This window comes from Schistocerca nitens, chromosome 3 (assembly GCF_023898315.1).
Source record: "Schistocerca nitens isolate TAMUIC-IGC-003100 chromosome 3, iqSchNite1.1, whole genome shotgun sequence".
NCBI lineage: Eukaryota > Metazoa > Arthropoda > Insecta > Orthoptera > Acrididae > Schistocerca > Schistocerca nitens.
In genome coordinates this window covers 446,567,012-446,591,979 of record NC_064616.1, presented here as the reverse complement: position 1 = coordinate 446,591,979, position 24,968 = coordinate 446,567,012, and the positions used below count along the sequence as shown (strand labels likewise).

The following is a 24,968-nucleotide window of genomic DNA, read 5'->3' as shown; positions in this document are numbered from 1 at the left end:
AACTACTGTTCAAGTACCAGGAAGCCTGTATGGACAATTTCAATAAAAAAAGTGATAAATTTACATCTCAATTCTTTATCAAATATTGCTATGAACCTTCGTAAGTGGTATGTTAGATTAGATTCATACAAATAATAACAATCATCATTCACAGAGATACCGCCCATCTGTGCAACTAAATGAAAAGCAGTTTGTTTTTTTGCTATATGCCTTTTGCTTCTTTTATTCATGAAATATCTTCAGTGGCCTGTAATACAAGGTTTTTTTAAATACATACAATACATGCATTATGTAGTAATTACAATATGTTATGTTTTGTAATGTTTTTCAGAGTAGAAACAAATTTTGTAGCACAAATTTAATGAGGCTAAATTATCATTGATACTTACAGTTTTAGTCCATATGTGTCGTCCCAAAGATGTGTTCATTTGGTTCCCATGTTCCAGCTGGCCAATTTCTGGCATTTTTTCATCCACATTTATTAAAACACATCACTTGCATTTTTCATTTTTTTTTTCATTTTGTCATCAACATGTGTGTGTCTACGGTGTATAGTGTTGCCAATTCTCTCTCTCTCTCAGAGAGAGAGGTTGATTAATTATTTGCTTGGGTTATTTTTCAGATTTCTGTTTGTTATTGTTGTAGTGGCTTACAGGGTGAGTAATTTATATTGATTTAGTCATTAATTACTTTTTTTTCACTGCAAGGGCCCTTTGTATGTGAAAGTTTTCTTGTAATGTCAGGAGTTTTTTGTTGTGACTGTTCACTCTAATAATTTTCATGTCAATTTCATGTTACATGGTTAACAACCATGTTTTATCAGGTGTTCAGCAAAGGTAGAATGGCTATTTTCATACTTCCAGCTTCTTATACGTTTTTTATACTTAGTTTTGAAATTCCTGCCTGCCATCCCCATATATACAGATTCACATTCTTGGCATTCTAACTGGCATATGCCTGCTCCTTTTTATTTATCTGGTTTGTCTGTTGTTGTTGTTGTTTCTAAATGTGACCGGTATGTGTTTTTTGTTCTGTAAGCAATGTGAAATCCCTGTTTCTTTAATGCATTTGCCATACTGTGTATTGATTTGTGTTTGTGAGTTAAAGTTACCATCTCATTTGTTAGACATGTCAGGAGGGTTACTGTTTTGTGTTTGCATGCATGCTGAAGTTTCTGTGGGATTCTTTGACACTTGAGTTCTCTGCTAGTTTTCAGTTTTCTTTAGCCGCAATTTGATTTTTTGTCCAAGTCTGTACTATATGGGTGTTGTAACCATTGTTTGTGGTGGTGGGTTTTATTGTTTGTGATGCTTTTTCATAGTTTTTTTTACTGAGTGGTGTATTATTTAGTCTGTGGAATATGTGTCGTAGAGCTGTTAATTTTTGAATTTGTGGTTGGGTGATGAAGCATGTATAATTGTAGCTGTGGCTGTTGTCTTTCTGCAAATATCAAATATGTGCTTATTGCTGTCTCTCTTTACTCCACATATCTGTACAAGTAAACAATTTTGTATCCTTTCTCTATGATGACTGTATCAAAGATTGTGTTTTCTATGTGGTTGATGAATATGTTTGCCTATGTTCCAGAAATTGGAGATCCCATTGGAAGCCCATCTTTTTGTAAGTAAAATTTCTTTTCAAACTGAAAGTAATTTTGGGATGTCATTGCTTTGATGGTTTTGGTTATTTCATTAGTATTGTCTGAAAGTAGTTTGTTGTATGTCAGTATGTTTTCTTCAATTTGTGTTATTGTGTCTGCAGTGGGTATTGAGGTGTACATGTTCTCTATGTCAAAAAAGATGAGTAATGCTGTTTGCAGAATGTGTAAGTCTTTTATTTGTGTATTTCATTCTTTTGCTGTTCTTCATTTCATGTTTCATTATGATTTTGTTCATATGTTTTGCCTCATTGGTATGATGGTGCATGCATGAAATTAATGTTAGTCCTCAATGGAATAAGGGGTTTGTGAACCGACAGTTGGCTTCTGAGTGTTGGTGCTTTTGAGTTCTCCTGTGTGATCTCTTGTTTTTGTTTCTCTGTGAGTATGTGTTTGTTGTCTTGGAGGTCGTTTTTCATGTAAAACATGCTGCTGGATCAGATTTCAGTGTTGTGTTACTGTTACAGGATATGAAATCTTTAGTTTTTTTCCTATATGTTGTTCTTTATTATCAGCTCTTGTGACCATGATGTTGTTAGATTGTAGTATTTCTTTTAATTTCTTAATGAAGATGTTTTCTGTTTGAATTTTCCTGTTTTGCTTTTTCTTTGACATGGTGATTATGCTGTTTGTTTATTTCTTTACTAGTTCCAGTATTAGCCCAAATTTACAGTGTTGTTTTTCCGTTTCTTTTCCTCTGTCACGATGCTTTCCGTTTCTACAACCAGGTTTTCTATGTAGTTATTATCTATTTTTTGTACTGATGATGTGTTTGAGCCCTTTCTCTAATAGCTGCATTTCTCTCTCTTTTAATTCTGTATCTGCAAGGTTTATTATTTTTGGATGAAATCTGTGGCTGTGAGTGTGTTGTACTTTGTTGTGTTTTGCTTTCTGGTTATTTTTGTCACTGAGTGTTCCGATTTTTCATTTATGTTTGTTCCACATATACTGCAGTGTTCTTGGTCTGATGTGATCAATTTTTTGTGTTATGTTGATCACCACTGTTGGGTTGGGATGACAGGCAGGAATTTCAGAACTAGATATAAAGAATGTATAAGATGCAGTAAGAATGAAAATAACCATTATACCTTTGCAGAACACCCAATGAAACAGCCATCAACCATCTAACATGGAACATAACATGAAAATTATTAGAGTGAACAATTTCAACAAAAATCTCCTGACATTTCAAGACAACTTTCACACACAGAGAGCTCTTGCAATGAAAAAGAAAGTATTTAATGACCAAATCAATAGAAACAATAACTCACTGACCACATTAACCACTAAAACAATAACAAACAGAACTACAAACACACACACACACACACACACACACACACACACACACACACACACACACACAAAAAAGCCTCTAGTGCTCCCACAAGGATTGACACATTCACGTGCAAGTGATGTGTTGTAATAAATGTGGGTGGAAAAATGCCAGAAATTGGCCAGCCGGAGCATGAGAACTGAATGAATGCAGCTCCAGAACCACACTGGAAATCATAAGAAACACCAAAAATAATTTAATCTCATGAAATTTGTTCTACAAAAGTTGTTTCTAATCTGAAAAACATGACAAAATATAATATAGTAACATACTGTAACTACTATATAATACATTTGTTATATTTATATAAAGAAACATGGATTACACACCACTAAAAGTGCTTCATAAATAGAAAGAAGTGAAATGCATATTTTGAAGCAACTAAGGAATAGCAGAAAACAGAACAAATGACAATAATTATCATGTTTATATGAGCAATAATTCTGTCTTGTCCTGAGTTTTACTCATGGTTTATATCCTTGTTGGAATCTGAGCTGCAAAACATGGCATATGCACCCAGCTAGCATATCCCATTCCAAATGCATGATAAAAAAATAATATCCTATCTCATCAGAGGCAGTACCACCTATGAATGCAGCCATCATGTGCACAATACAGTGTAACTTTAGCACAGTATTGTATGATGGATGTATCACGAACTAACTGCCCCCCCCCCCCTCCCGCCACCATCGCCATGGGGTTAGCCCAAGCCGAACAGTGCCCAAGAGCACAGTTGATCAACCAATAGCAGAACATGCGGCTGAGCATAAAAAACCTGGATAACCTCCCCCCCTCCAAACAAATGAACGAAAAAACACACACACACACACACACACACACACACACACACACACACACACACACACACACACACACATTTTGGGTTAGTTAGCTCCGAAGAATGACATTATCTAAAAGCATGTCTATGTTTTCAGTCTTGTTTATGTATTTATTGATGATTCATTGCTTCATCTGTATGGCAAATTGTTATATTTACTCTTTACATTATATGTACACATTATCATGTTAACATATGCTTTAAACAGTCATAAAGTTGCAAATCCATGCCAGTCACAAGTGTTCCCAAATTTTGAGGTAAACATGCACATACTAATATGAACACATTATATTAATAGTTTATTAATCAACAATGACAAAACTAAATACTGATGAAACTCTAGGCTTGTTACTGTAGGAGAAAGTTTTTAACAAAAACATTTCATTAATGTGATGCAGGAATTAAGACATGTGCCTAAAATTGCTACTATAATCAGCTATAAGTTGAATGTTCACTCTGTGTACCTTACCTTTCAGTGAAATTATTTCAGCCTTAACCACAAAATCCGTTTCAGCAAGTTGTTGTCTATAAACACAATTATGAGAAGGAAGTGCAACAACTCTGGCCTGCTTCTCTGAAGTTAGCACAACAAACTGACGATCACCGAACTGGTCCTGCTGTCCACCAAGTGTTGGAGACATTCTATTGTTAGATGAGGATTTTGTAGGTGTTTCTGTAAACAAACAAATATTGTGTTTAGTTCACAAAAAAGTCACAAACAATATTATGCAGTTACTCTAATTACCTAGAGTAAGAAAAAGTGTGTGAAATAAGATGTTGAAACTGTGATGATATTTTTCCACTCATTAAAGGGTCATTTATTTAAATAAGTTAACAGCATTTTTATGGTGGTAAGTTGTAGTGTTCTGCTGAACACTGTTATGACCACTGGTGGTGGAAAGGCCCATTGGTGAAAAAACACCCAATATCACACAAAATGTTTTCTTCCCACGACACTGAAAATGTATATCAGAAGGGCATTATTATTATTATTATTATTATTATTATTATTATTATTATTATTCTGTTTCTTTAGCTGTAGGATTACTCCACATTTCACAATTAAGTGTCTGACAGAGGGTTCATCAAATCACCTTCAGACTATTTCTCTATCACAGGAAAAATGAACACTTAAATCTTTCCATGTCGGTTCTGGTTATGTATGTCGACACCAACAAAATATCATCACAAAGGGTGGAGAAAGTTGGTGATGAAATTTCATGAAAAGATCTCACCCCCACAAAAAATGCCTTTGTTGCAACTTTTAAGTCATATCCATGACACACACTCCCCTACTTCAAGATAATACAAAATGAGCTGACTCCTTTGAACTTTTTCAGTGTCCTCCATCAATCGTATCTGATACGGAACCCACAATGCACAGCATTGTTCCAGAAGAGGACAGACAAGTGTAGTGTAGCGAGCCTTTTTTAGTAAACCTATTGCATCATCTAAGAATTCTACCAATAAATTGCAGTCTTTAGTCTGCCTGCCTGCCTGCCTGCCTGCCTGCCTGCCTGCCTGCCCCCCCCCCCCCCCCCTGTTCCTACTGAAGTTATTCCTAATTGTAATCCATAAGTACCTATTTGAATTGACAGCCTTTAGATCTGTGTTATTTATCACAGAGCCCAAAATTTAATGTATTCTAGTACTCATGTGAATGATCTCATACCTTTAATTATTTAGAGCCAGTTGACAAAAATTGGAGGGAAGTGTGGAGGGTACAAACTGTAGAGGGAGACCAAGGCATGAATACATTAAACAGATTGAGAAGAATGTAGGCTTCAGTAGTTACTCAGAAATGAAGGAGCTTTCACAGGATAGATTAGCATGGAGAGCTGCATCAAATCAGTCTCTGGACTGAAGACCACGACAACAACAATGTGCAGATTTATAACTTCAGAAGCAGTGTATTGTTGGCTACTCTCATTGAATTTCACAGAAGTTTTTAAGGCTTCTGAAGCCTCACCCCAAGAAATGTGGGACATAGACATTTCTTCTTCATGATTCTCAGTTTTCTGGTACCTCCTGGGGGTTGAAAACACTTTTTAATACCACATCATTAGTAAGCTCTTCTTCAATAACTAAATTTCTGTTAATGTCAATCCATTTGTCAAGTTCTCCTGCTGAAAATTTGCTCAGTTCATTACTGGATGCAGATTTTAGCATTCATACAATTTCAGAGCAATCAGTTGTTGACTCGTCATCATTTACATTGCTTTCCACCTTGGCTTCTTCAACTGATGACACAGTTTTCGCCAGGACTAACTATGCAAATGGCTTATCCTGGTTGAGTGCCTGTAAGCTCCAAACACACATGTGGATTTTCTTGGGGAGAATATAATCACTTAGTAGGTTCATCAAAGACACCAACCACTTTCTCGAATGCCTGGAATCCTTACCCAATCTGTTACCCCTGGAAACCATCCTCATAACCATTGATGCCACTTCCTTATACACAAATATCCCGCTCGTCCAGGGCCCCACTGCGATGGAGCACTTTCTTTCACACTGATCACCTACCACCCTACCTAAAACCTCTTTCCTCATTACCTTAGCCAGCTTCATCCGAACTCACAACGTCTCCACTTTTGAAAGCCAGGCATACCAACAATTAAAGGGAACAGCCATGGGTACCAAGATGGCCCCCTCGTATGACAAACCTATATATAGCTCGCTTAGAGGAAGCCTTCTTGGTTACCCAGGCCTGCCAGCCCAAAGTTTGGTACAGATTTATTGATGACATCTTCATGATCTGGACTCACAGTGAAGAAGAACTCCAGAATTTCCTCTCCAACCTCAACTCCTTTGGTTCCATCAGATTCACCTGGTCCTACTCCAAATCCCATGTCACTTTCCTCGACTTTGACCTCCATCTGTCCAATGGCCAGCTTCACACATCCGTCCACATCAAACCCACCAACAAGCAACAGTACCTCCATTATGACAGCTGCCACCCATTCCATATCAAACGGTCCCTTCCCTACAGCTTAGGTCTTCATGGCAAACGAATCTGCTCCAGTCCTGAATCACTGAACCATTACACCAATAACCTGAAAACAGCTTTCGCATCCCGCAACTACCCGCCCCACCTAGTACAGAAGCAAATATCCAGAGCCACTTCCTCATCCCCTCAAACCCAGAACCTCCCACAGAAGAATCGCAAAAGTGCCCCACTTGTGACAGGATACTTTCCGGGACTGGATCAAACTCTGTGGCTCTCCAGCAGGGATATGACTTCCTCAAATCCTGCCCTGAAATGAGATCCAAAGTTCATGAAATTCTCCCCACTCCCCCAAGAGTGTCTTTCTGCCATCCACCTAACCTTCGTAACCTCTTGGTTCATCCCTATGAAATCCCCAAACCACCTTCCCTACCCTCTGGCTCCTACCCTTGTAAGTGCCCCCGGTGTAAAACGTGTCCCATGCACCCTCCCACCACCACCTACTACAGTCCTGTAACCCGGAAGGTGTACATGATCAAAGGCAAAGCCACGTGTGAAAGCACCCACGTGATTTACCAACTGACCTGCCTACACTGTGACGCTTTCTATGAGGGAATGACCAGCAACAAACTGTCCATTCGTATGAACGGACACAGGCAGACAGTGTTTGTTGCTAATGAGGATCACCCTGTGGCTAAACATGCCTTGGGGCACGGCCAGCACATCTTGGCGCAGTGTTACACTGTACGGTTTATCTGGATACTTCCCACTGACACCAACCTATCAGAACTCCGGAGATGGGAACGTGCCTTTCAATATATCCTCTGTTCCCGTTACCCACCAGGCCTCAACCTCCGCTAATTTCAAGTTGCCGCACCTCGTACATCACTTGTCATTCAACAACATCTTTGCCTCTGTACTTCCACCTCGACTGACATCTCTGCCCAACCTCTTTGCCTTTACATATGTCTGCCTGTGTCTGTATATATGCGGATGGGTGTGTGTGTGTGTGTGTGTGTGTGTGTGTGTGTGTGTGTGTGTGTGTGTGTGTGTGTGTTTTATTGTCTCTATCTACCAGTGCTTTCTTGTTTGGTAAGTCACAGCATCTTTTTTATATATATTAATCACTTAGTGAGGCAGACAATTGTTATTGATGAAGTGCCATGCCAAACAGTTCCACTGTTTCTTGAAGGCATCCAGCTGTACTGTCCACCATGCCAACCCAAAAATTCAGGAAAATTTCTGATGCTTGCTGGACTATCGATCTACCACATTATCAAGTGCCTGATTATAATGGCCTCACTTTATCAACTGTTTGTCAAAGAAGTGCTTTTAACTGTATTTCAGTCTCTCTATGAGCTATACAATAAGCCACATGCATTCAAAACAAACAAATATGTAAAGTTGAGGTTATGGTAATCATTTTCAACAAGCTGTTAATTTCAGTTAGTCAGCAATTACCTATATACATTAGTAGAACATATGGCTCCTTATGCCTTGTGTATTACATGTGATATTTAATACCATTTGTCATCAGAAACTAATAATGGTTTGTGTGTCAGCAAGCTTTATGTGAACAGAATCTCAGGCCTAAATAATATCCACATGCAGCATGCAAAAAAAAGGTAAGGTTTCAAAGTGGTACTTTGAATATTTGGAAGTGTAAAATATCGCAGTTCACAAAACAAAAAATATAGTATGCTATGACTAAAATATCAATGAGTCACACATGGAATTACTTGAATTGGACAAAGACTGAAGACAGATGCCAACTATCCCACAAATGCCTACTTATTAAATTTCAAGAACCAATATTAACTGACAGATGTAGTAATCTGCAAACATTCCCCAATGTATTGCTCCCATAGGATAAGATTACACTAATTCCACTGTGCATAAAGAGATTTGTGCACTCATTCTTCCTGCACTCCATATGGGAATGGAATGATTAGAAACTCTGAAACATGATACAATAGAAAATATTTTCTGGCATGTACTTCATGGTGGTTTAAAGAGTATATGTATATGTAAATGTATATAAACAGTTGTTTATCAGTTGCAGACAACAAATTGTATAAAAATATCATCTATACCAAACAAGGCAGAAATCGATATGGAAAACCAATGTATATTTTATAATCCTAAATAAATATTTCAAAACAAATGAAGAGTTTGAAATAATTTTCATTTTTCAGATTTCAAAACAAAGGCTGCAATAAAAACTCAATAAACTGGATGACACACAAAATACAGAACATACCTTTCCCAACAGCCTTTACAAATCGAACTTTGTTAACAAACTTAAGAACTTAGTTTAGATAAATCATTCACACTACTAAGAATGAACAATTTTCACCTTTGAACCACTCACATTGCTGGCTGTGTCAACGAGGAATCCTGTATCTAATCCCAGATTGCCATCTTTATTTTCCTTTATCACTTATTGTTACAAAAGGTAACTTTAAATCTGTGACTTCCTTAGGGGACTACAACTTTCTGGTAGTCCATTAACCACTCTGCAACATGCTGTATCAGTAAGTACTTCAAGCAAATTGAAGTAATGTTACACTTACATTTACGCAAAGGAATGGATGCTTCATGACTGTTTACATATACAGAAATAAGGCACAGTATTGGTCTGTATGAATTCAGATATCTGTTTAAATCACATACTCCACCTGGTGCCTGGTGTGGCCAGACAACTTTTTGATCAACAGGTATGAACTGCATCTGATCCTGAACCACAGTTCATGCCTAATATGTGTTAATGTAATTAAACAGCTTCTTAACACACATCAGCAGGTAAGTTCACATCAGTGATATCTCATCAAATTTCTATATTAAGAATGTGTGTGTGTGCGTGAGAGAGAGAGAGAGAGAGAGAGAGAGAGAGAGAGAGAGAGCACATGCGCGAGCACGTGTTCTACAAACCCAAGCACGTGGGCAGATGCATGCACATGTGCACGTTGTTACAGCAAACATTTTACTTTCCAGAACACACGCAAAATTTTACACAACTTTACAGAACTAATATTTAGTTGTTTTACTTACTTATTTTTTCTCGCCCATCTTTATTCTCGTCGCGCCATGCTTCATATGAATATGGTATAAGTGCACCATTACAGTCCAAAAATGACATCGTTAGAATACATCCCTTAAGCCGAAAAATTGTGCCTGTGTACAGAAATTAGTTTTGTTAAAATTTCAAGAGCTCAGCATTTTTGACATAAATTTTAAAATCCAATGAGCATTGTTTTGCAGATTAAAACAAAAATATTTGGCAATTTGTGTAGATATGTACTAATAATAAATCACATAAAATAAGACTGATAAGGATGAATAACACATCTATTTATAGTTCCAACATAACTCTTGAGTGAGCCTTAAACCCAGAGGGTGCATTCCCAGGTGATGGACTGGGGAATACTTCAGTAGCTCCTGGCTGTAGGTAGGAGGGAAATTAAAATACATAACAGTGAGCTTCCGAATGTTCAGCCGAGTTGTTATTTGCATTTCCTGCACAATATTTCAACATCCGGCCCAGTTGTCTCCTTCAGGTGCTGCAAGTTTTCCTATTACGTGTATTCGCTGACTGGGAACTGCTGTTGGTCTCACCCTGCTATTTATGATCAAGTTTGATTCCTGTCATCAACTGTGCCTTTTGATGCTCTTTTGTTTCACAGAGCATTCACTGATACTCTGTGAAAGAAATTCCCTCAGTGTTTTCCAATTCTGATGAATGTGATGGTTGATGAGATTTCGATAAATTGAGTGCCAGACCCTAAGCATTATTTAAATTTACACCTATGTCCCTGTTTATTAGGTTTTCTGACATCTTTATTTCAATAGATGCCTTCATTATGCTGTCACAGAAACTTACTGTTTACATCACAATACTGGTCTCATCTTACTTCATTTAATGATTATATTTCAGACAGTGCTTGGTGACAGCTGATTTACTTGGTTGTTTTAGTCAGGTGCATTGCTGATGTTCCTTGCATGTCTCCTTGGCAGTTCTGATAGTCTGCCCAACATAAGATATTCCACAGTTGCATGGAATGCGCACACAACTGGCTTTTGGAGACCTTGATTATACTTAATTAGGAATACTTTTTATCTTAGTTGAAGGAATGTTTCCATAGTTATCAACTGATCTTTCCGGATATTCAATTTTTGGCTTTTCTTACCCAGTCTCAATCTTAACGTCTTTCTCAGGCATACCTGATTTTGACTGCATTATCCATTCAGTACCCATACCTTCAGAACACCAGTCACAGGTGTTTTAACCCTCCAGTGAGTGTCTCCTCCTCTGAAAGTGTTCAAGATCTATGTACTAGAGTCTTTAGCACCAAATTTCTTTGTGATGGATAGTGATGGCTCAATGTACAAAACAGATGTCAGAGTGTGTAGGTTTTCTATATACACTGTGACCCAGAAATCCATCTGGTCTTCTCTTAACTAACACATAAAGTAAAGGCAGTTGACGTAACTTTTTCAATTTCCATCTTCAACTTCATATTACAATGGATAGAGCTTCAAAGGGTGCAGTGGATGTCTGGAATCAAACTCAGCTATCAATAGTGGTGTGAGGCCAACAGTAGTGCACAGTCTGGTGAGAGTCCAGGCAGCAAGTACACAAAATAGCAAAACTCACAGCACCTGAGGAACATAGCTGGGTCGGTCATTGACATATTGTGCAGAAAATGGAAACAACTTTGTTGAATACCCAGAAGCTTACTATTAATCAGTCACACTGCAAAAGCCTGAGAGATCAAATTGAAATACCTCCTACAGACGAAAAAGGCTGGAGAGAAAACTCTGATAGAAAATCCAGCTATGATAGGCCCAGCATGCTGGCAGTGGATAAAATACATGCTTTCAAACATACACTAGCAGGGAAGGTGGCAGAAGTGGAGGATTCACTAAATACAAGGAGACTGGATATTTTAGGATTGTCAAAAACTAGGTTGAAGGATAGATGATGCAGGAAGCTGAGGGTATACCGGAATGGGAATGAGGAAGGAGAAAGACATGCAGTGGCAGTTATTATGGGAGGAGGGCTGAAAGTGGAGGTAAAGGGAATGAGTGACAGGATGATACCAGTCAAAATGAAAGTGAAAGGGAAGGAGGTGGAAATTCTTCAAGTACCAGGCGGTTATAATTAAAGTGCTGCTACTCATAGAGGTCCAGAGTGAGCTGTAACTATTGTGTGGCAGTAAAACTTGGTAGGTATGCTAATGGATTAACGCTGATCTGATTTACGGTGGGAAAAAATTAGTTCCAATTTTGACAGTTCTATGTGTTTTTCTTTCATTCACAGTGCCAGCTCTCCAGTTGGTCGCCAAAGTTGGAACTAATTTGTCGTCCAGGGTAAATCAGTCCTGCATTAATGCAGCAGCATATCTAACAAGTTCCACTGCCATACAATAATTACAGCCACACTGAACTGCTGTAAGTAGCTGCACTATAATTATAACCACCTGGTATATGCGCCACATGTTGGATGTTTTGCTACAGACGAGGACAAATCTGAAGAGGAAATGCAGGGACAACTAACTGGCCAGAAGATCATGATAATAGGAGACATAAATACACAAGCGTGCAAGGAAAGACGAAGGTATTAGAAAATTTAGGAGTTGAAGGATGATAAAGAATAAACAAGGAAGGATGACAATTGATACAGTTTTGTAAAAGGAATGGACTTGCAGTTGCAACATCAGGTTTAAGAAAAAGGGAAGTCATAAAGTAACATGGTACAAACATGATTTGGCAAATAAATCTATGGTAGACTTCACAATATGTGAGCAGGACACAAATAGAACACAAATATGGAATTATTTACCTCCCAAAGCCCTAGACAGCTATCACTGTCCTAGTAGTGATGGTTAGAGTGATTCAAGTGAAAAAGAGGGCAGGAAGACAGAAAAGAAGGACAAGAATGTGGACATTGAAAGACAAGAAATGCAAAAAATAATTTCAGAAATAGTAAAGAGCAGCTTACCAAGGGATGAAATGCAGTTAGCCGAGGAGATGAAATGAAACTTGTGGCACAACTTGACTAGAAGGAGGGATCAGTTGGTAGGACACATTCTGAGAAATCAAGCGATCACCAGTTTAGTACTGGATGGAAGTGTGGGGGGTAAAATCATAGAGGGAGAACAAGTGATGAACACAGTAAGCAAATTCAGATGGATATAGGTTGCAGAAGTTGTTAGGAGATGAAGAGGCTTGCACAAGATAGAGTATCATCGAGAGCTGCATCAAACCATTCTTCAGACTGAAGACCATAACAACACTGGAGGAGTAATCAGAAAAATTTGAAACAACAACAGTGGAAGCAGCAGAAAAAGAGTGCAGAAGAACCAGTGATAAAAAAGACTGACAGCAACATGCAGGTGAACTGATACACAAGGTTGGTGCAAAAGTTTATAGTGTTTTCGTTGTGCATGTTGATAGTCCGGTTACTATGGGTTTAGTTATCAACTGTCTTCTTTTATTTGTAGTTACTTTCATTTTGTCATCTGGAGATAGTGAGCAGAGCTGTGGGTCCTAGAAAATGAAGTGCCAAGTGGAGAGATCTGAACATTTCTGACATATTCTTCTGTTTGAATTCAACAGAGGGTGACAGCAGTGGAAGCAACCAGAAAATTTGCACTGTGTATGGAGATAATGTCATTGGACAGAGCACAGCAAGAAAACTGTTTTCTTGTTTTAAGGAGGATGATTTTGACATTATTGATTCTCATTGTTCAAGAAGAACTATCCTTTATTGTTACTGGTGACGGCAAATGGTGCCTTGATATTAACATAAGGAAAAGAAAGGAATGGCTCAGCCCAAATAAAGCTGCAACTCCCCATACAAATACCTGTGCACACAGATAATGTTATGCACCTGGTGAAACAGCGACAGTGTGGTTTACTACAAATTTATTCCCGGTGACAGTTATTGTCAACAACTGATACATATTGCAGATGCAATCCCAGAACAACAATCAGAAGAATGCATGAACTTTATGCTCACCTCCCATCACTTAAAACTGCATGCTCAGACTCCTCAGTATATAGCAATGAAAATTCACGAAACAATAAAAGGGTGTGACATAATGAATATGAAGATAAATATTTTAAAATGCAAGTCACATGATTTTCTAACTCAACGATGTTACTACTCTGTGAAAGATTTCATGAAGTACGAAGTGATACTTTGAGCTGGATCCCTAAAATGGAATAAAAATTTATGGTAGTTATAGCAGATGTAAATACTGTAAGTCTGACAAATTTCAAATAAGTAGACACTCCACAAAATATTATTGTAAGTGTGACAAAATTTTAAATAAGCAAATTGTAACCTTGACATGTCTCCTGTACATCAGACACATGTTCTGAAATTGTGCACATTATGAGATGAATAAAACACATTACATTACATAATGACTGCTCACATTCTGGTAGAATGACAAAAAATGCTATGCAGGAGTTGGGTTGGGAAGCACTTTTGTAACCCACTTATTCACCTGATTTTGCATCCTCAGATTTTCACCTTTTCCACACTCTATTGAACAACCTTCAAGGAACTTCCTATCTGGATGAAAATGCTCTCCAGACTTTGCTTGATGAGTTCCTTGCTTCAAAACGACATTATTTCTACAGTCATGGAATTGAAAAGCTACCCCAGTGTTGGCAGATTGTTGTAAATAATGAAGGAGAATATATTATTAGTGATTAAAGCTTCTGTTATGTTTATCTATTGTGTTTATTAAACTTATGGAAAAACTCTACAAACTTCTGCACCAACCCCATAGTGAGGAAGGAAATTGCATAGAAAAAAATGCATTCCATATATAGTTTCAACAGAGAACATGCATAGAAAAGAATGCATTCCATATATAGTTTCAACAGAGAACAGAGGAAGAAAAACAGGAATACACTGAGAAGAATGTGGCTAAGAGAGTGGTACCAGGGGAGAATTGGATATGGATGGCAGAGTGGACAAAAATGACAGGAGAGGATGGTGAGATAAATAAGAGATTTCTCTATGTAATGGTTAAGACTAAGAAGAAACGCATTATGGAAAATGTAGGTTGATCAACAGAGAAGCAAAGAAAGTTGATAATGTACAGAAAATGAAGGCAACATGGAAGGAATGTTCTGAAAATTTACTAAAACACAATGTAAATATACATGAGGAGGTATATAGATGTCGAAATGGACCTAAACTGGACTGAAGTAGTGAAAGTGATAAGGTCATGAAAGGAGGGAAAACACCTACACTGGATGAAGAAAATTTCGATGTGGTGAGAGCAGCTGGCACTGCTAGAGTGCAGTGGCTCTATGGGTCATGAGAACAGTAGAGGAAGAAAGGAGGACACCTGAAGACTGGAAAAAGAAAATCTTACAACTAATCTGTAAGAAAGGTTACAGATAATTACATCAAAATTACATGGGAATTACTTAGATGTGTCAAGCTGCCAAGGTATTTGAGAAGAGCCTGGAGAAGAGAGTATGGAAGATAGTTGGAGGAGGACAGAGAGGAACAAAATGGGTTTAGACCAAGAAGATCAACAGTGGATATAATTTTTAGAGTAAGGCAGCCCCAAGAGACACACAGCTTATATGGTAAAGCTCTACTAAAGGTGTTCCTGTACAATAAGGAGGATTGTGACACCATGAAGAGAAACAAGATCTGGGAACCCCTTCACAAAAGGGGAATTTGAAGGCAGACTATAAGGAGAACAAAGGAAATGTACCAAGGAAGTGAGAGTTATGTAAAAGCAGGAGGAGAGGAGACAGACTGATTACTGCAGAAACATGGGCTGAAGCAAGGGAGTGCACTATCCCAACTACTTGTCATCACTGTTTTGGAGGAGATAATGACAGCAGTGGCAGTGTGATTAGTAGATGAAAATGTGAAAGCAATGGTGTTTGCTGATGATTTAATCGTGTGAGGAACTGGAGTAAGAGAGACACAAGACAGGCTAAATATATGAGATGCAGAATAGATCGAAATTTAATGAGAAGAATTGTAAAGTGACAGGAATAAGAAGACAGTAGCAATGAACATAAGTATGAGATGGAAAGTACTAAAGAAGCTGAAAGTTTCAAGTATGTGGGAAGTGTAACAGAAGACAGTGGCAGGAATTATGACGAGGTTAGTATAAGGGGAAGGCGAGCACATGGATTCTTCTAGTGTGTAAGAAGACTGGTATGGGGCAAGGATGTACCACTAAAAAGCAAGCAAATGTTATACCATGCATATTATGCTCCAATACTCACTCATGCATCAGAAACATGGGTAATGAAGAAAAGGCAGGTGACCAGGATACAAACTTTTTCAAAGAAGCACGACAGGACTTACTAGAATGGACAGAGTAAGGAATGAGACACTGAGGGAAACAGTGAAGGAGAAGCCAAAGCAAAGAGACCACAGAAAAGACAAGATTAAGATAGTATGGACATGTTGAAAGAATGATAGTTGTTAGGAGACACACTCACAAAATGACAATAGGAGGCAAGAGACCTGCAGAAAGACCAAGAGATCGATTGTTAGTGTGAGAGGATGTGGGAAGAAGAGGGGAGAAGACTGGGACAAAGTGGAAAGAGAAACATGGTTGGAGGACAGGAGAGGGTTATGTCCCAAACAAACCCAACAAGGAGTTGGAAACTGTAGAAGAAGAAGAAGAAGAAGATGATGATGATGACACAGTTTGTTATGAAAACTGAAAAATGAGTGGACAAAGAACTTTATTTTATAACTTCCCTAACAACTGGAAGCTGTTGGAAATAGTCTTACTTAAGATTCTTAGGACTTTTGTAAGGGATCTTGGGAAGTTCAGGAATCTATCAAAACAGAGTAAACTTCATAATGACTACCACCACCAGGAAGTGCCAAAAACTTCATATGTCTATTTCATTTGGCACAGAAGACAGAAATATTTTAATCTTGTGAGATACTTAGATAAGAAAAAGTTTCTTTGATGAGTTGTGCTGAAATTACAATGAAATACAATTTGAACAACAAAAAGAATATACTCTATGTGATCAAAGTATCCGAACACCCCCAGAAAAATACATTTCTCATATTAGGTGCATTGTGCTGCCACCTACTGCCAGTGATTGCATGTCACTTGTGTCATATGTCTGTACGTGAGATTTCCACACTCATAAACATCCTTAGGTCCACTGTTTTTGATGTGATAATGAAGTGGAAACATGAAGGGACATGTAAAGCACAAAAGCGTACAGGCTGACCTCATCTGTTGACTAACAGAGACCACCGACAGTTGAAGAGGGTCATAATGTGTAATTAGCAGACATCTATACAGACTATCACACAGGAATTCCAAACTGCATCAGGATCCATTGCAAGTACTATAACAGTTAGGCAGGAGGTGAGAAAACTTGGATTTCATGGTCAAGCGGCTGCTCATAAGCCACGCATCACACCGGTAAATGCCACTCAATGCCTTGCTTGGTGTAATGAGAGTAAACATTCGATGGTTGAACAGTGGAAAAATGTTGTGTGAAGTGAATAATGGTACACAATGTGGTGACCCTATAGCAGGGTATGGGTATGGCGAGTGCTCGGTGAATGTCATTTGCCAGCATGTGTAGTACCAATGGTAAAATTCAGAAGCAGTGGTGTTATGGTGTGGTCGTGTTTTTCATGGAGCGGGCTTGCACCCCCTTGTTTTCTTGCATGGCACTATCACAGCACATTCCTACAATGATGTTCTGCACTGTTGAAGAGAAATTCATGGATGGCAATTGCATCTTTCAACACAACTGAGCACTTGTTAATAATGCACAGCCTGTGGCAGAGTGGTTAGATGACAACAACATCTGTGTAATGGACTGGCCTGAACAGAGTCCTGACCTGAATCCTGTAGAACACCTTTGGGATGTTTTGGAACACCAACTTCATGTCAGGCCTCACCGACTGACATCAATACCTCTCCTCAGTGCTGCACTCCATGAAAAATGGAGTGCCATTCCCCAAGAAACCTTCCAGCACCTGACTGAACATACGCCTGCGAGAGTGGAAGCTATCATCAAGGCTAATGGTGGGCCAATACCCAACACCATATTGAATTCCAGAATTACTGATGGAGGGCGCCACAAACTCTTAAGTCATTTTCAGCCAAGTGTCCGGATACTTCTGATCACTCAGTGTACATGCGATGTCTGTCTTTCATGCCCAAAAGAACAGACACCATTTTGATCCTGCAGCCACTATGAATTGAAACACAATGGAATTAAAAGACATCAGCTGCCAGTGGGTGTTGATTTGTATCAATGTAGCAGGTTGAAAATTTGTGCTGGACCAGGATTTGAATGCAGGTCTCCTGTTTATCAGGAAGATGTACTATCCACTATGCCTATTCAGAGACAGTAGTCGCTACAACCACACAGACAGTATGCCTCCCATCAGACCCAAATTCTCATCTCACACAACTCACTACCAACACATCTGAGAGAACAGACAACACACATGTAACTAAGGTGATGCTGGCCAATGATCCCTTCAGTGCAGGTGCACACCAATTTTGAATTATTGTGGGAATCTGTAAGATGCTGTGAGTAATGAGGCTAATGAGCAGGGGCACTATATCACTAGTTTGTGGTATGAATTGAGAATTCAGGTCTCTCAGGAAGTGTGTTAGGATAGTTCATGTGGTTGTGGTGACCACTAAGTCCAGTATTCCTATTTATAAGCATATTCAGTGATTCTATAATGGCCTTATGGCCACTGGTTTGCTGTCCTACACTAATTGAGTCTACATCTACATCCATACTCACAAGCCACCTGACGGTGTGTTCGTGTGGGTGTGTTTGTCACCCGTAGGTCTAAGAAGCTATCTTCATGAGGTGTTTCTCTGGTTAACTGCTCAAGATAACTGTCAGGTAATGAACTTTAAACAATTTCATATGATCCTCCATCCCTACTATGCATCTCAGTCGCTTTAATCTCCCATTCTATAGCTGTTAAGTTAAAATCTCCACCCAAAACTATAACATGACCAAGAAATTTATTCAAAATATTCTCCAAGTTTCACCTCAAATGTTCTGCCACTACCGCTACTGAGGCAGGGGGGTTTATAAAGATCCCATGACCCTGTCTGATCCACCCTTAACACTTATCTTTGCCCAAATTATTTCTCATTCTGAATCTGTAACAATATCATTAGATATTGTCATGTTTTTTATTGCTATAAACACATCTCCACCACCTGCATCCAACTTATCTCTGAGATAAACACTGCAGTCAGAATTTAGAAATTTCATTGCTACTACCTCCAATTTCAGCCACCTTCCTGTCCTAGATACTATGCAGGCACTGTTATAGTTTAGAATTGAGATTAGCACTGGTACCTTTCCTAGATGCTCCAGTAGTTAATTAATACTGTATTAACATTTTCTTTCTCCAATCTTCTATGACAAATGCTACTCTGTCTGGACTCAGAAGGATCTTATCAGGTCTGTGGAGCGACTTCTCTAACCTGAAAAACCCACATGTAGACACCATACATACTCTGCTACCTAAGTAGCCACTTCCTGCATGTAGTACACACCTGATCTTTTGTGGGGGTACCCTACAATAATCCACCTGGTAGCAGAGGTCAAGAAATTTGCATCTGATACTGTCACAGAAGCATCTGAGTCTCTGGTTTAGACCTTCCACTCTACTCCAAAGCAGAGCGAGTGTTCAGTTCTGGGAATGATGCTGCAAATTGATAGCTCTGCTTCCACCCTGCCAAATCAGCCAGTTGCCTGTAGGAACCAAGGATGGCCTCTGAACACAGGCAGCAGGCATCATTCATACATACATGAGCCACAATTAGCAAACAGGTGCACCCAGTGTGCTCAGTCGCTGCCAGGAGAGTCTCCTCCACACGAGACCCCCTCAGCATGCAAAGGGTGATGGCCCTCTTTCCCAGTCTGTCTGCTATTTGCCTGAAGGGTTTGATCACCCATCTAGCATTGGAGCTCCCAGTGACAAACAATCCAATTCTCTGAACTTGACCAGACCTCTCAGGAAGATCAGCCCCAGTCCCAACAGGTGTGACATGCTGTGCTGGCTCAGATGTACTTTCTGCTGCAGGCAATACTTCAAACACTTTTTTTTTAGACATAAGGGGACAGCCATGTGGCCAGTACCCATTTTCACCCTTGGCCCAGACATTGGTGACCCCAACATTGTTCGCCAGCCACTGTCAGGAAACTGTTGACTGGAGAGGATGTGCCAATTGGGAGGTGCAGTGGCATCATGAACTCTAATTGACACCATAGGCTCCAGAGATGCCAAAGAATTCATCCCGGGTGCCCCAATGCCACTGCAGCCTAGAGCAGCAGCCTGAAGCCTGTCAGCTGTGGCCAACATAGCTTTCAGCTATTTACAGACCGCGACCTACTCCCCCGGCACCTGTATGCAACAGGAACAGTACCTATCCATCTTTAATCAATAAACAAGAAACGGAAAACAAGCTCTGGTGTTTTTAGATGGCACTGAAGGTGGTATTAATAGAAAAAGTCTCAGAATGAAAAGTTTGAGCTGCTGTATGAACACTGAAGTCAAGTGCATGGCACACAGTTAGATAATTAACCGAGAGTACCAACTGGTTGCTCTACAGTGTGCACCCAGTCTACTTGACTGTGGTGCTGCAAGCTGCATAAATATATACTGCTAAAACTACGACACACACAATAATTTAAAAAAAGAGACCAAAAGCAAGTTCTGGTAACTTTTAGATGGCACTGAGGATGATGATAATAAACAAAGTCACAAAATAAAAAGTGCAAGCTGCTATACGAACACTAGCTCACTGAAGTCGAGGATGTCAGCAGCCTATGCTGCATAACATTGCTTATGTTGTTTAACACATTGATTAAATTTGAGCCTAGCTGCACCAACGTGAGTTTGGTGACCATAATAGTCAGTCAGCAAACCACAAATGTGAGGAAAAGTAAAATTACTTGGATCATACAGTGGGCATAATTTTTGCCCCACTTCATACAATTTACTGCTGGAAGACAGTGAGAGAGCATGACATAAATCGACCTCCAGACCCTTATTTGCCTTGTAAAAACAAGAAAATAGTGGAAGATGCGGCGAGTAAAATGTAGCTTCTGTCTATTGTTGGTTTTGTAGCATCTATAACAGCAATGTCTGCAGTTGCTGTTGGGATTCCCACTGTTTTTCTTGCTGCTGCTACTACTTCTGTGGCTGCCACTGGATGTCCCACTGTTTTTGCTGCAGTAGTTGAAACTGCTGCTGCCACAGCTTTAAAAACTTGGGACTCATGCTTCACTGGAATAATAGTTGCATGCCAAGAAAGTTCTCATCACCACTTTTATATCATACTCTCTATAGGCAGAACACAGTTTATGACAACTTGCATTGGTGACAATGTAAGAGACTAGTGTAACAAAACAGGCAGGTCCAAAGGTAAATGACAGTACAGTTTGTGAAGTTAACAAATACCAAAATGGAGTTCAGAAAGTAGAAAATTCATCTTAAGTGTATACAACAATCAAGGGATCAATCCAAATCACAATAATAAATCAGGCCAGGTCAAGACTCCACTATTCAATGACACATAATTGAAGGCTTTGGAGACTAGTGAGAGACCAACTAGTAATAACCGGGCCACAATATTTCATGGTAAACACTCATCAGAATGAGGAGCCACCTCATATGCTTGGTGGCTACTTGGGCTAGGCAGGGAATTTGAATCACCACTACATACTAAATAAAATGTGTCTGGATATCTGCCATGTTATCTGTACTCAATGAGTATAATGATACAAGGGATTCTTCAGCAAGGGCAAATTTCACCTGCTGCAGTACCTTAAAGACTGCGTGTAACAATGTTTCAGTACAATATATTAATTAAATAAACTGATCTGCCTTAGGAAAAATTACACACACAGAATTGTTAAAATCTATCACTGAATATTCCATTATAATACTTTTGACCATTTAAGCTGTCATAAAATGTGTGTTTAAAACATAACTTTGAGTACAGTTCATTCTGTATCTCAGTAAATCAAAAATAAAGCTGGGCTTTGCCAGTCAGATGGGTTATATTTTCAATTTCAACTTTAAGTTGTGATTGTGTTTTATCTCACATGAAGAGTCACTAGATCATGCTTCATTCAAAGCCTGAATGGCCTCACTGTTCATAAACTATTTATGAAAATTTATTTCATGTGAGGGTGAATAATGGCGTGTAATCCCTGTGATGCTCGGGCAGACAAGAACCTATACACCTGATGTGATACCTCATCACAAGGAGGCTTTGTTTTGGGATGGTTTTGTATGCATTTCTTGTCAGCCTCATCAGCTCTTGGAGGATGGTGTCAATCACATTCAGATATTGTCTTCTTTCTGAAACACAATATACCAATAGTTGATCTATAAAACTGTAAGACACACGTCCCGTCTGGTCCACACAAAAATGTCTGGTGTCTTGAAGGAGTCTGCCTTCAGATTTCCCCAAGAAAGGAAACCATGATAGCTTAGAATCAAATATGAGCTACGATACTTGACATGAAAGCTTAGAGAGAAAAAAAAAATATATCCCCCTTCTCCCCCATTAAAAAATTTACACACACACACACACACACACACACACACACACACACAGAGAGAGAGAGAGAGAGAGAGAGAGAGAGAGAGAGAGAGAGAGACACCATTAAGTCCTGGCTACTCCTCCAACATCCAACAGCCTAACAACCATTTGTCACTGTCAAGTTGTTGGCACAAAGCAAAACAGAAAATCATTAAGTCAAGAAAAAGGAGAAATATATTGGACTCACTGCCATGGATATTATACTAATGACAGCAACTGTTTTTGTATGGAATCCATTTCTCCTGCTATCTTATGTCAGACCTAACTTAATCAACTCTAACCTATGAACTGTCAGGATAGGATGGATCCAAAATTGAAAAGTACTCACTGGAATTGATTTTATCAGAAACTCTACCCTACTGGAGGTGTAAACAGATGATGATATGTGTAATGTGTAATGTCGCCACATGCCTGATGAGGTACCTGTGGTTGAAACATGGCTAATACCACAGGCCAGTCACATGGGCAAATATAAGCCTGCCCAGTGAGACACGCGCACCTCCCTCCAATATTTCAACAAAGGCTTAATCAGTCTTATATCAAACAACTAAATATTATATGTGGGGATAGGAAATCATGGGAACAACTGAAATAGTGCATCACTTCACTGCAATTTGCATTTATTCTAACACCTGATAACAGACCAAGAAAATGTCGCACGTTACACTTGACAGATAATAGCACTAGAACAATAATAAACACCCGAGTCAGTTTTCCACACTTTAGTTAAAGTTCAACAGGCAAACACAATTTAAGTTTTCCCATAAATATAAATATCCATATAGGCGCATTAAAGAACTGGTTATGAAACAGTCACTTATAACATCAAGGCAGGACACTCCATTTAAAGGGAAAATAATTAGCAAGTTTACACATTGACTAGAACATTAAGGTGAATAACAGGAAAGTGCACCATCCACAATGCCTTACGGCGACAGTTAACCTCCAGTAAGTTCTTTTCTTTACAATATGACATTAAGTACAGACATTTAGATTCCACAATTAAAACTGGTGGAAAAACACTAAATTGGAAACTGAAAAATCTATACTCAAAGGAGCCGCACTCCATCAAAACACTCCAAAAAAGGCAACTTAATGGCTACCTAGAGTAACAAAATTAAGAACAGCATGCTTATATATTGACTAGAATAAAGGAATAAATAACACACACATGGCTTCTGACGTCAAACAAATTGTGTTGGGCTATTGAGCAGTGATTACTTTAAGCCACAACATATGCTAACCAGGTAAGTGGCGTATTTAAAGACAAGCGTTGAGCAAGAACCCTGGTCAGAAGGTAATGGAACCAGTACTAATTTACAACTAACTACATTATTGAAATCAACTGATAACAGGTTGACCATTACTGTTATGGCATACGATGGACAGTCAATAGACTGAACACTCAGCTGAAACCCAAGTATAATGCTGAGGGGCGAAACACCCAGCCCAAAGCATTGTTAGCGCTGACACCTAGTTTGAGAACAAAAGAGCCATGAAACAAGAGGATGATGTTGCAGCTTGCAGTACAAATGCCAGAGCCCCAATATAGCTTTAAACCAAGGCAGGACTAAAGCACAATAGTTTCTCACTTAATTAAAGTTTCCAAAACAATCAAAACTAGCAGGAGTCCCTTACACGGCAGGTGTGCCAGCACTTCCGTTCATACCCCAGAATCAACTAGCGCAACATAAATCATTGACACATTTCAGATAATATTTTAAAACAACATACTTAAATACCTTTGTTTACCACACGCCTTAATTAGTTAACAGATTAGGCCCTGTCATTGATGTCATGCAAATGAGGTAGCAAGTTAAGGTCTACAATTCTACTTTGCCATTTAACATGCATCATGAGACGAGAAAAGAAAGAACCCAGCTAATTAATTGAAAGTCACTACTTGGATTCAGAATTTGATGATGTGCTTAAAATCAATAGACAAAGATGAGAGTCAAGTTTACACTCACAAGAAGCACATGCAGAACATGAGCATAAGGTGAACATTAAATAAACTGCTCCTTGTTGAATGATTTACACACCAATGAAACAAATAATCTTCGCCGAATTACTGCAGACGCCAGAATCCCCAGTTGCTTGCAAATGATGCAAATAATGGTCAAAACGCCTTACTTTAAGTCCAATGACATCCGTAGGATAGGAGTTTCAATGGACAACCAGGCCTCATCCCCTTGGATCCACCTGTGACCAAGACAGCAACATTGGTTGCTATCATGGCTTTAATGATGAATCACACCTGACACGAGTCGCACCAAACCATCAACAAAACGGCATGGCCTCCAGTACGCTCCAAGAAGTCTGCAATCAGAATTCCTCCTCCCGACCAACGCTCTCCCACAAACATGGCAGACAGCCAGCCACAGCAATGCCATAGTGCTCTCTGGCTAGGCTGAGAAAACAGCAGAGCGCGAAGTGGGAATTTCAAAAGGAACGTGCCACAGACAAGGAAGAAACGCATAGAACCAACCGTGACATTTCATCACGGTTCACCCAACATTGGTCTCTGCTTCAGTTAGCTGCTACAAATTATTAACTTGTGGTTT

General features: G+C 39.1%; 1 protein-coding gene across 3 annotated transcripts in view; it reads right to left on the bottom strand.

Annotated features, from left to right (window-relative positions):
- The window catches only part of LOC126248377 (syntaxin-binding protein 5), a 1,030,224-nt gene that overhangs the window by 122,735 nt on the left and 882,521 nt on the right, over positions 1-24,968 (bottom strand). For all 3 annotated transcript variants that reach the window (XM_049949310.1, XM_049949311.1, XM_049949312.1), the window contains exons 17-18: positions 9,827-9,949; positions 4,301-4,504 (exon numbers count right to left, since the gene is read on the bottom strand). In XM_049949310.1, coding sequence (XP_049805267.1) covers positions 4,301-4,504; positions 9,827-9,949 — 327 coding nt within the window. The remainder of the gene's footprint in view (positions 1-4,300; positions 4,505-9,826; positions 9,950-24,968) is intronic.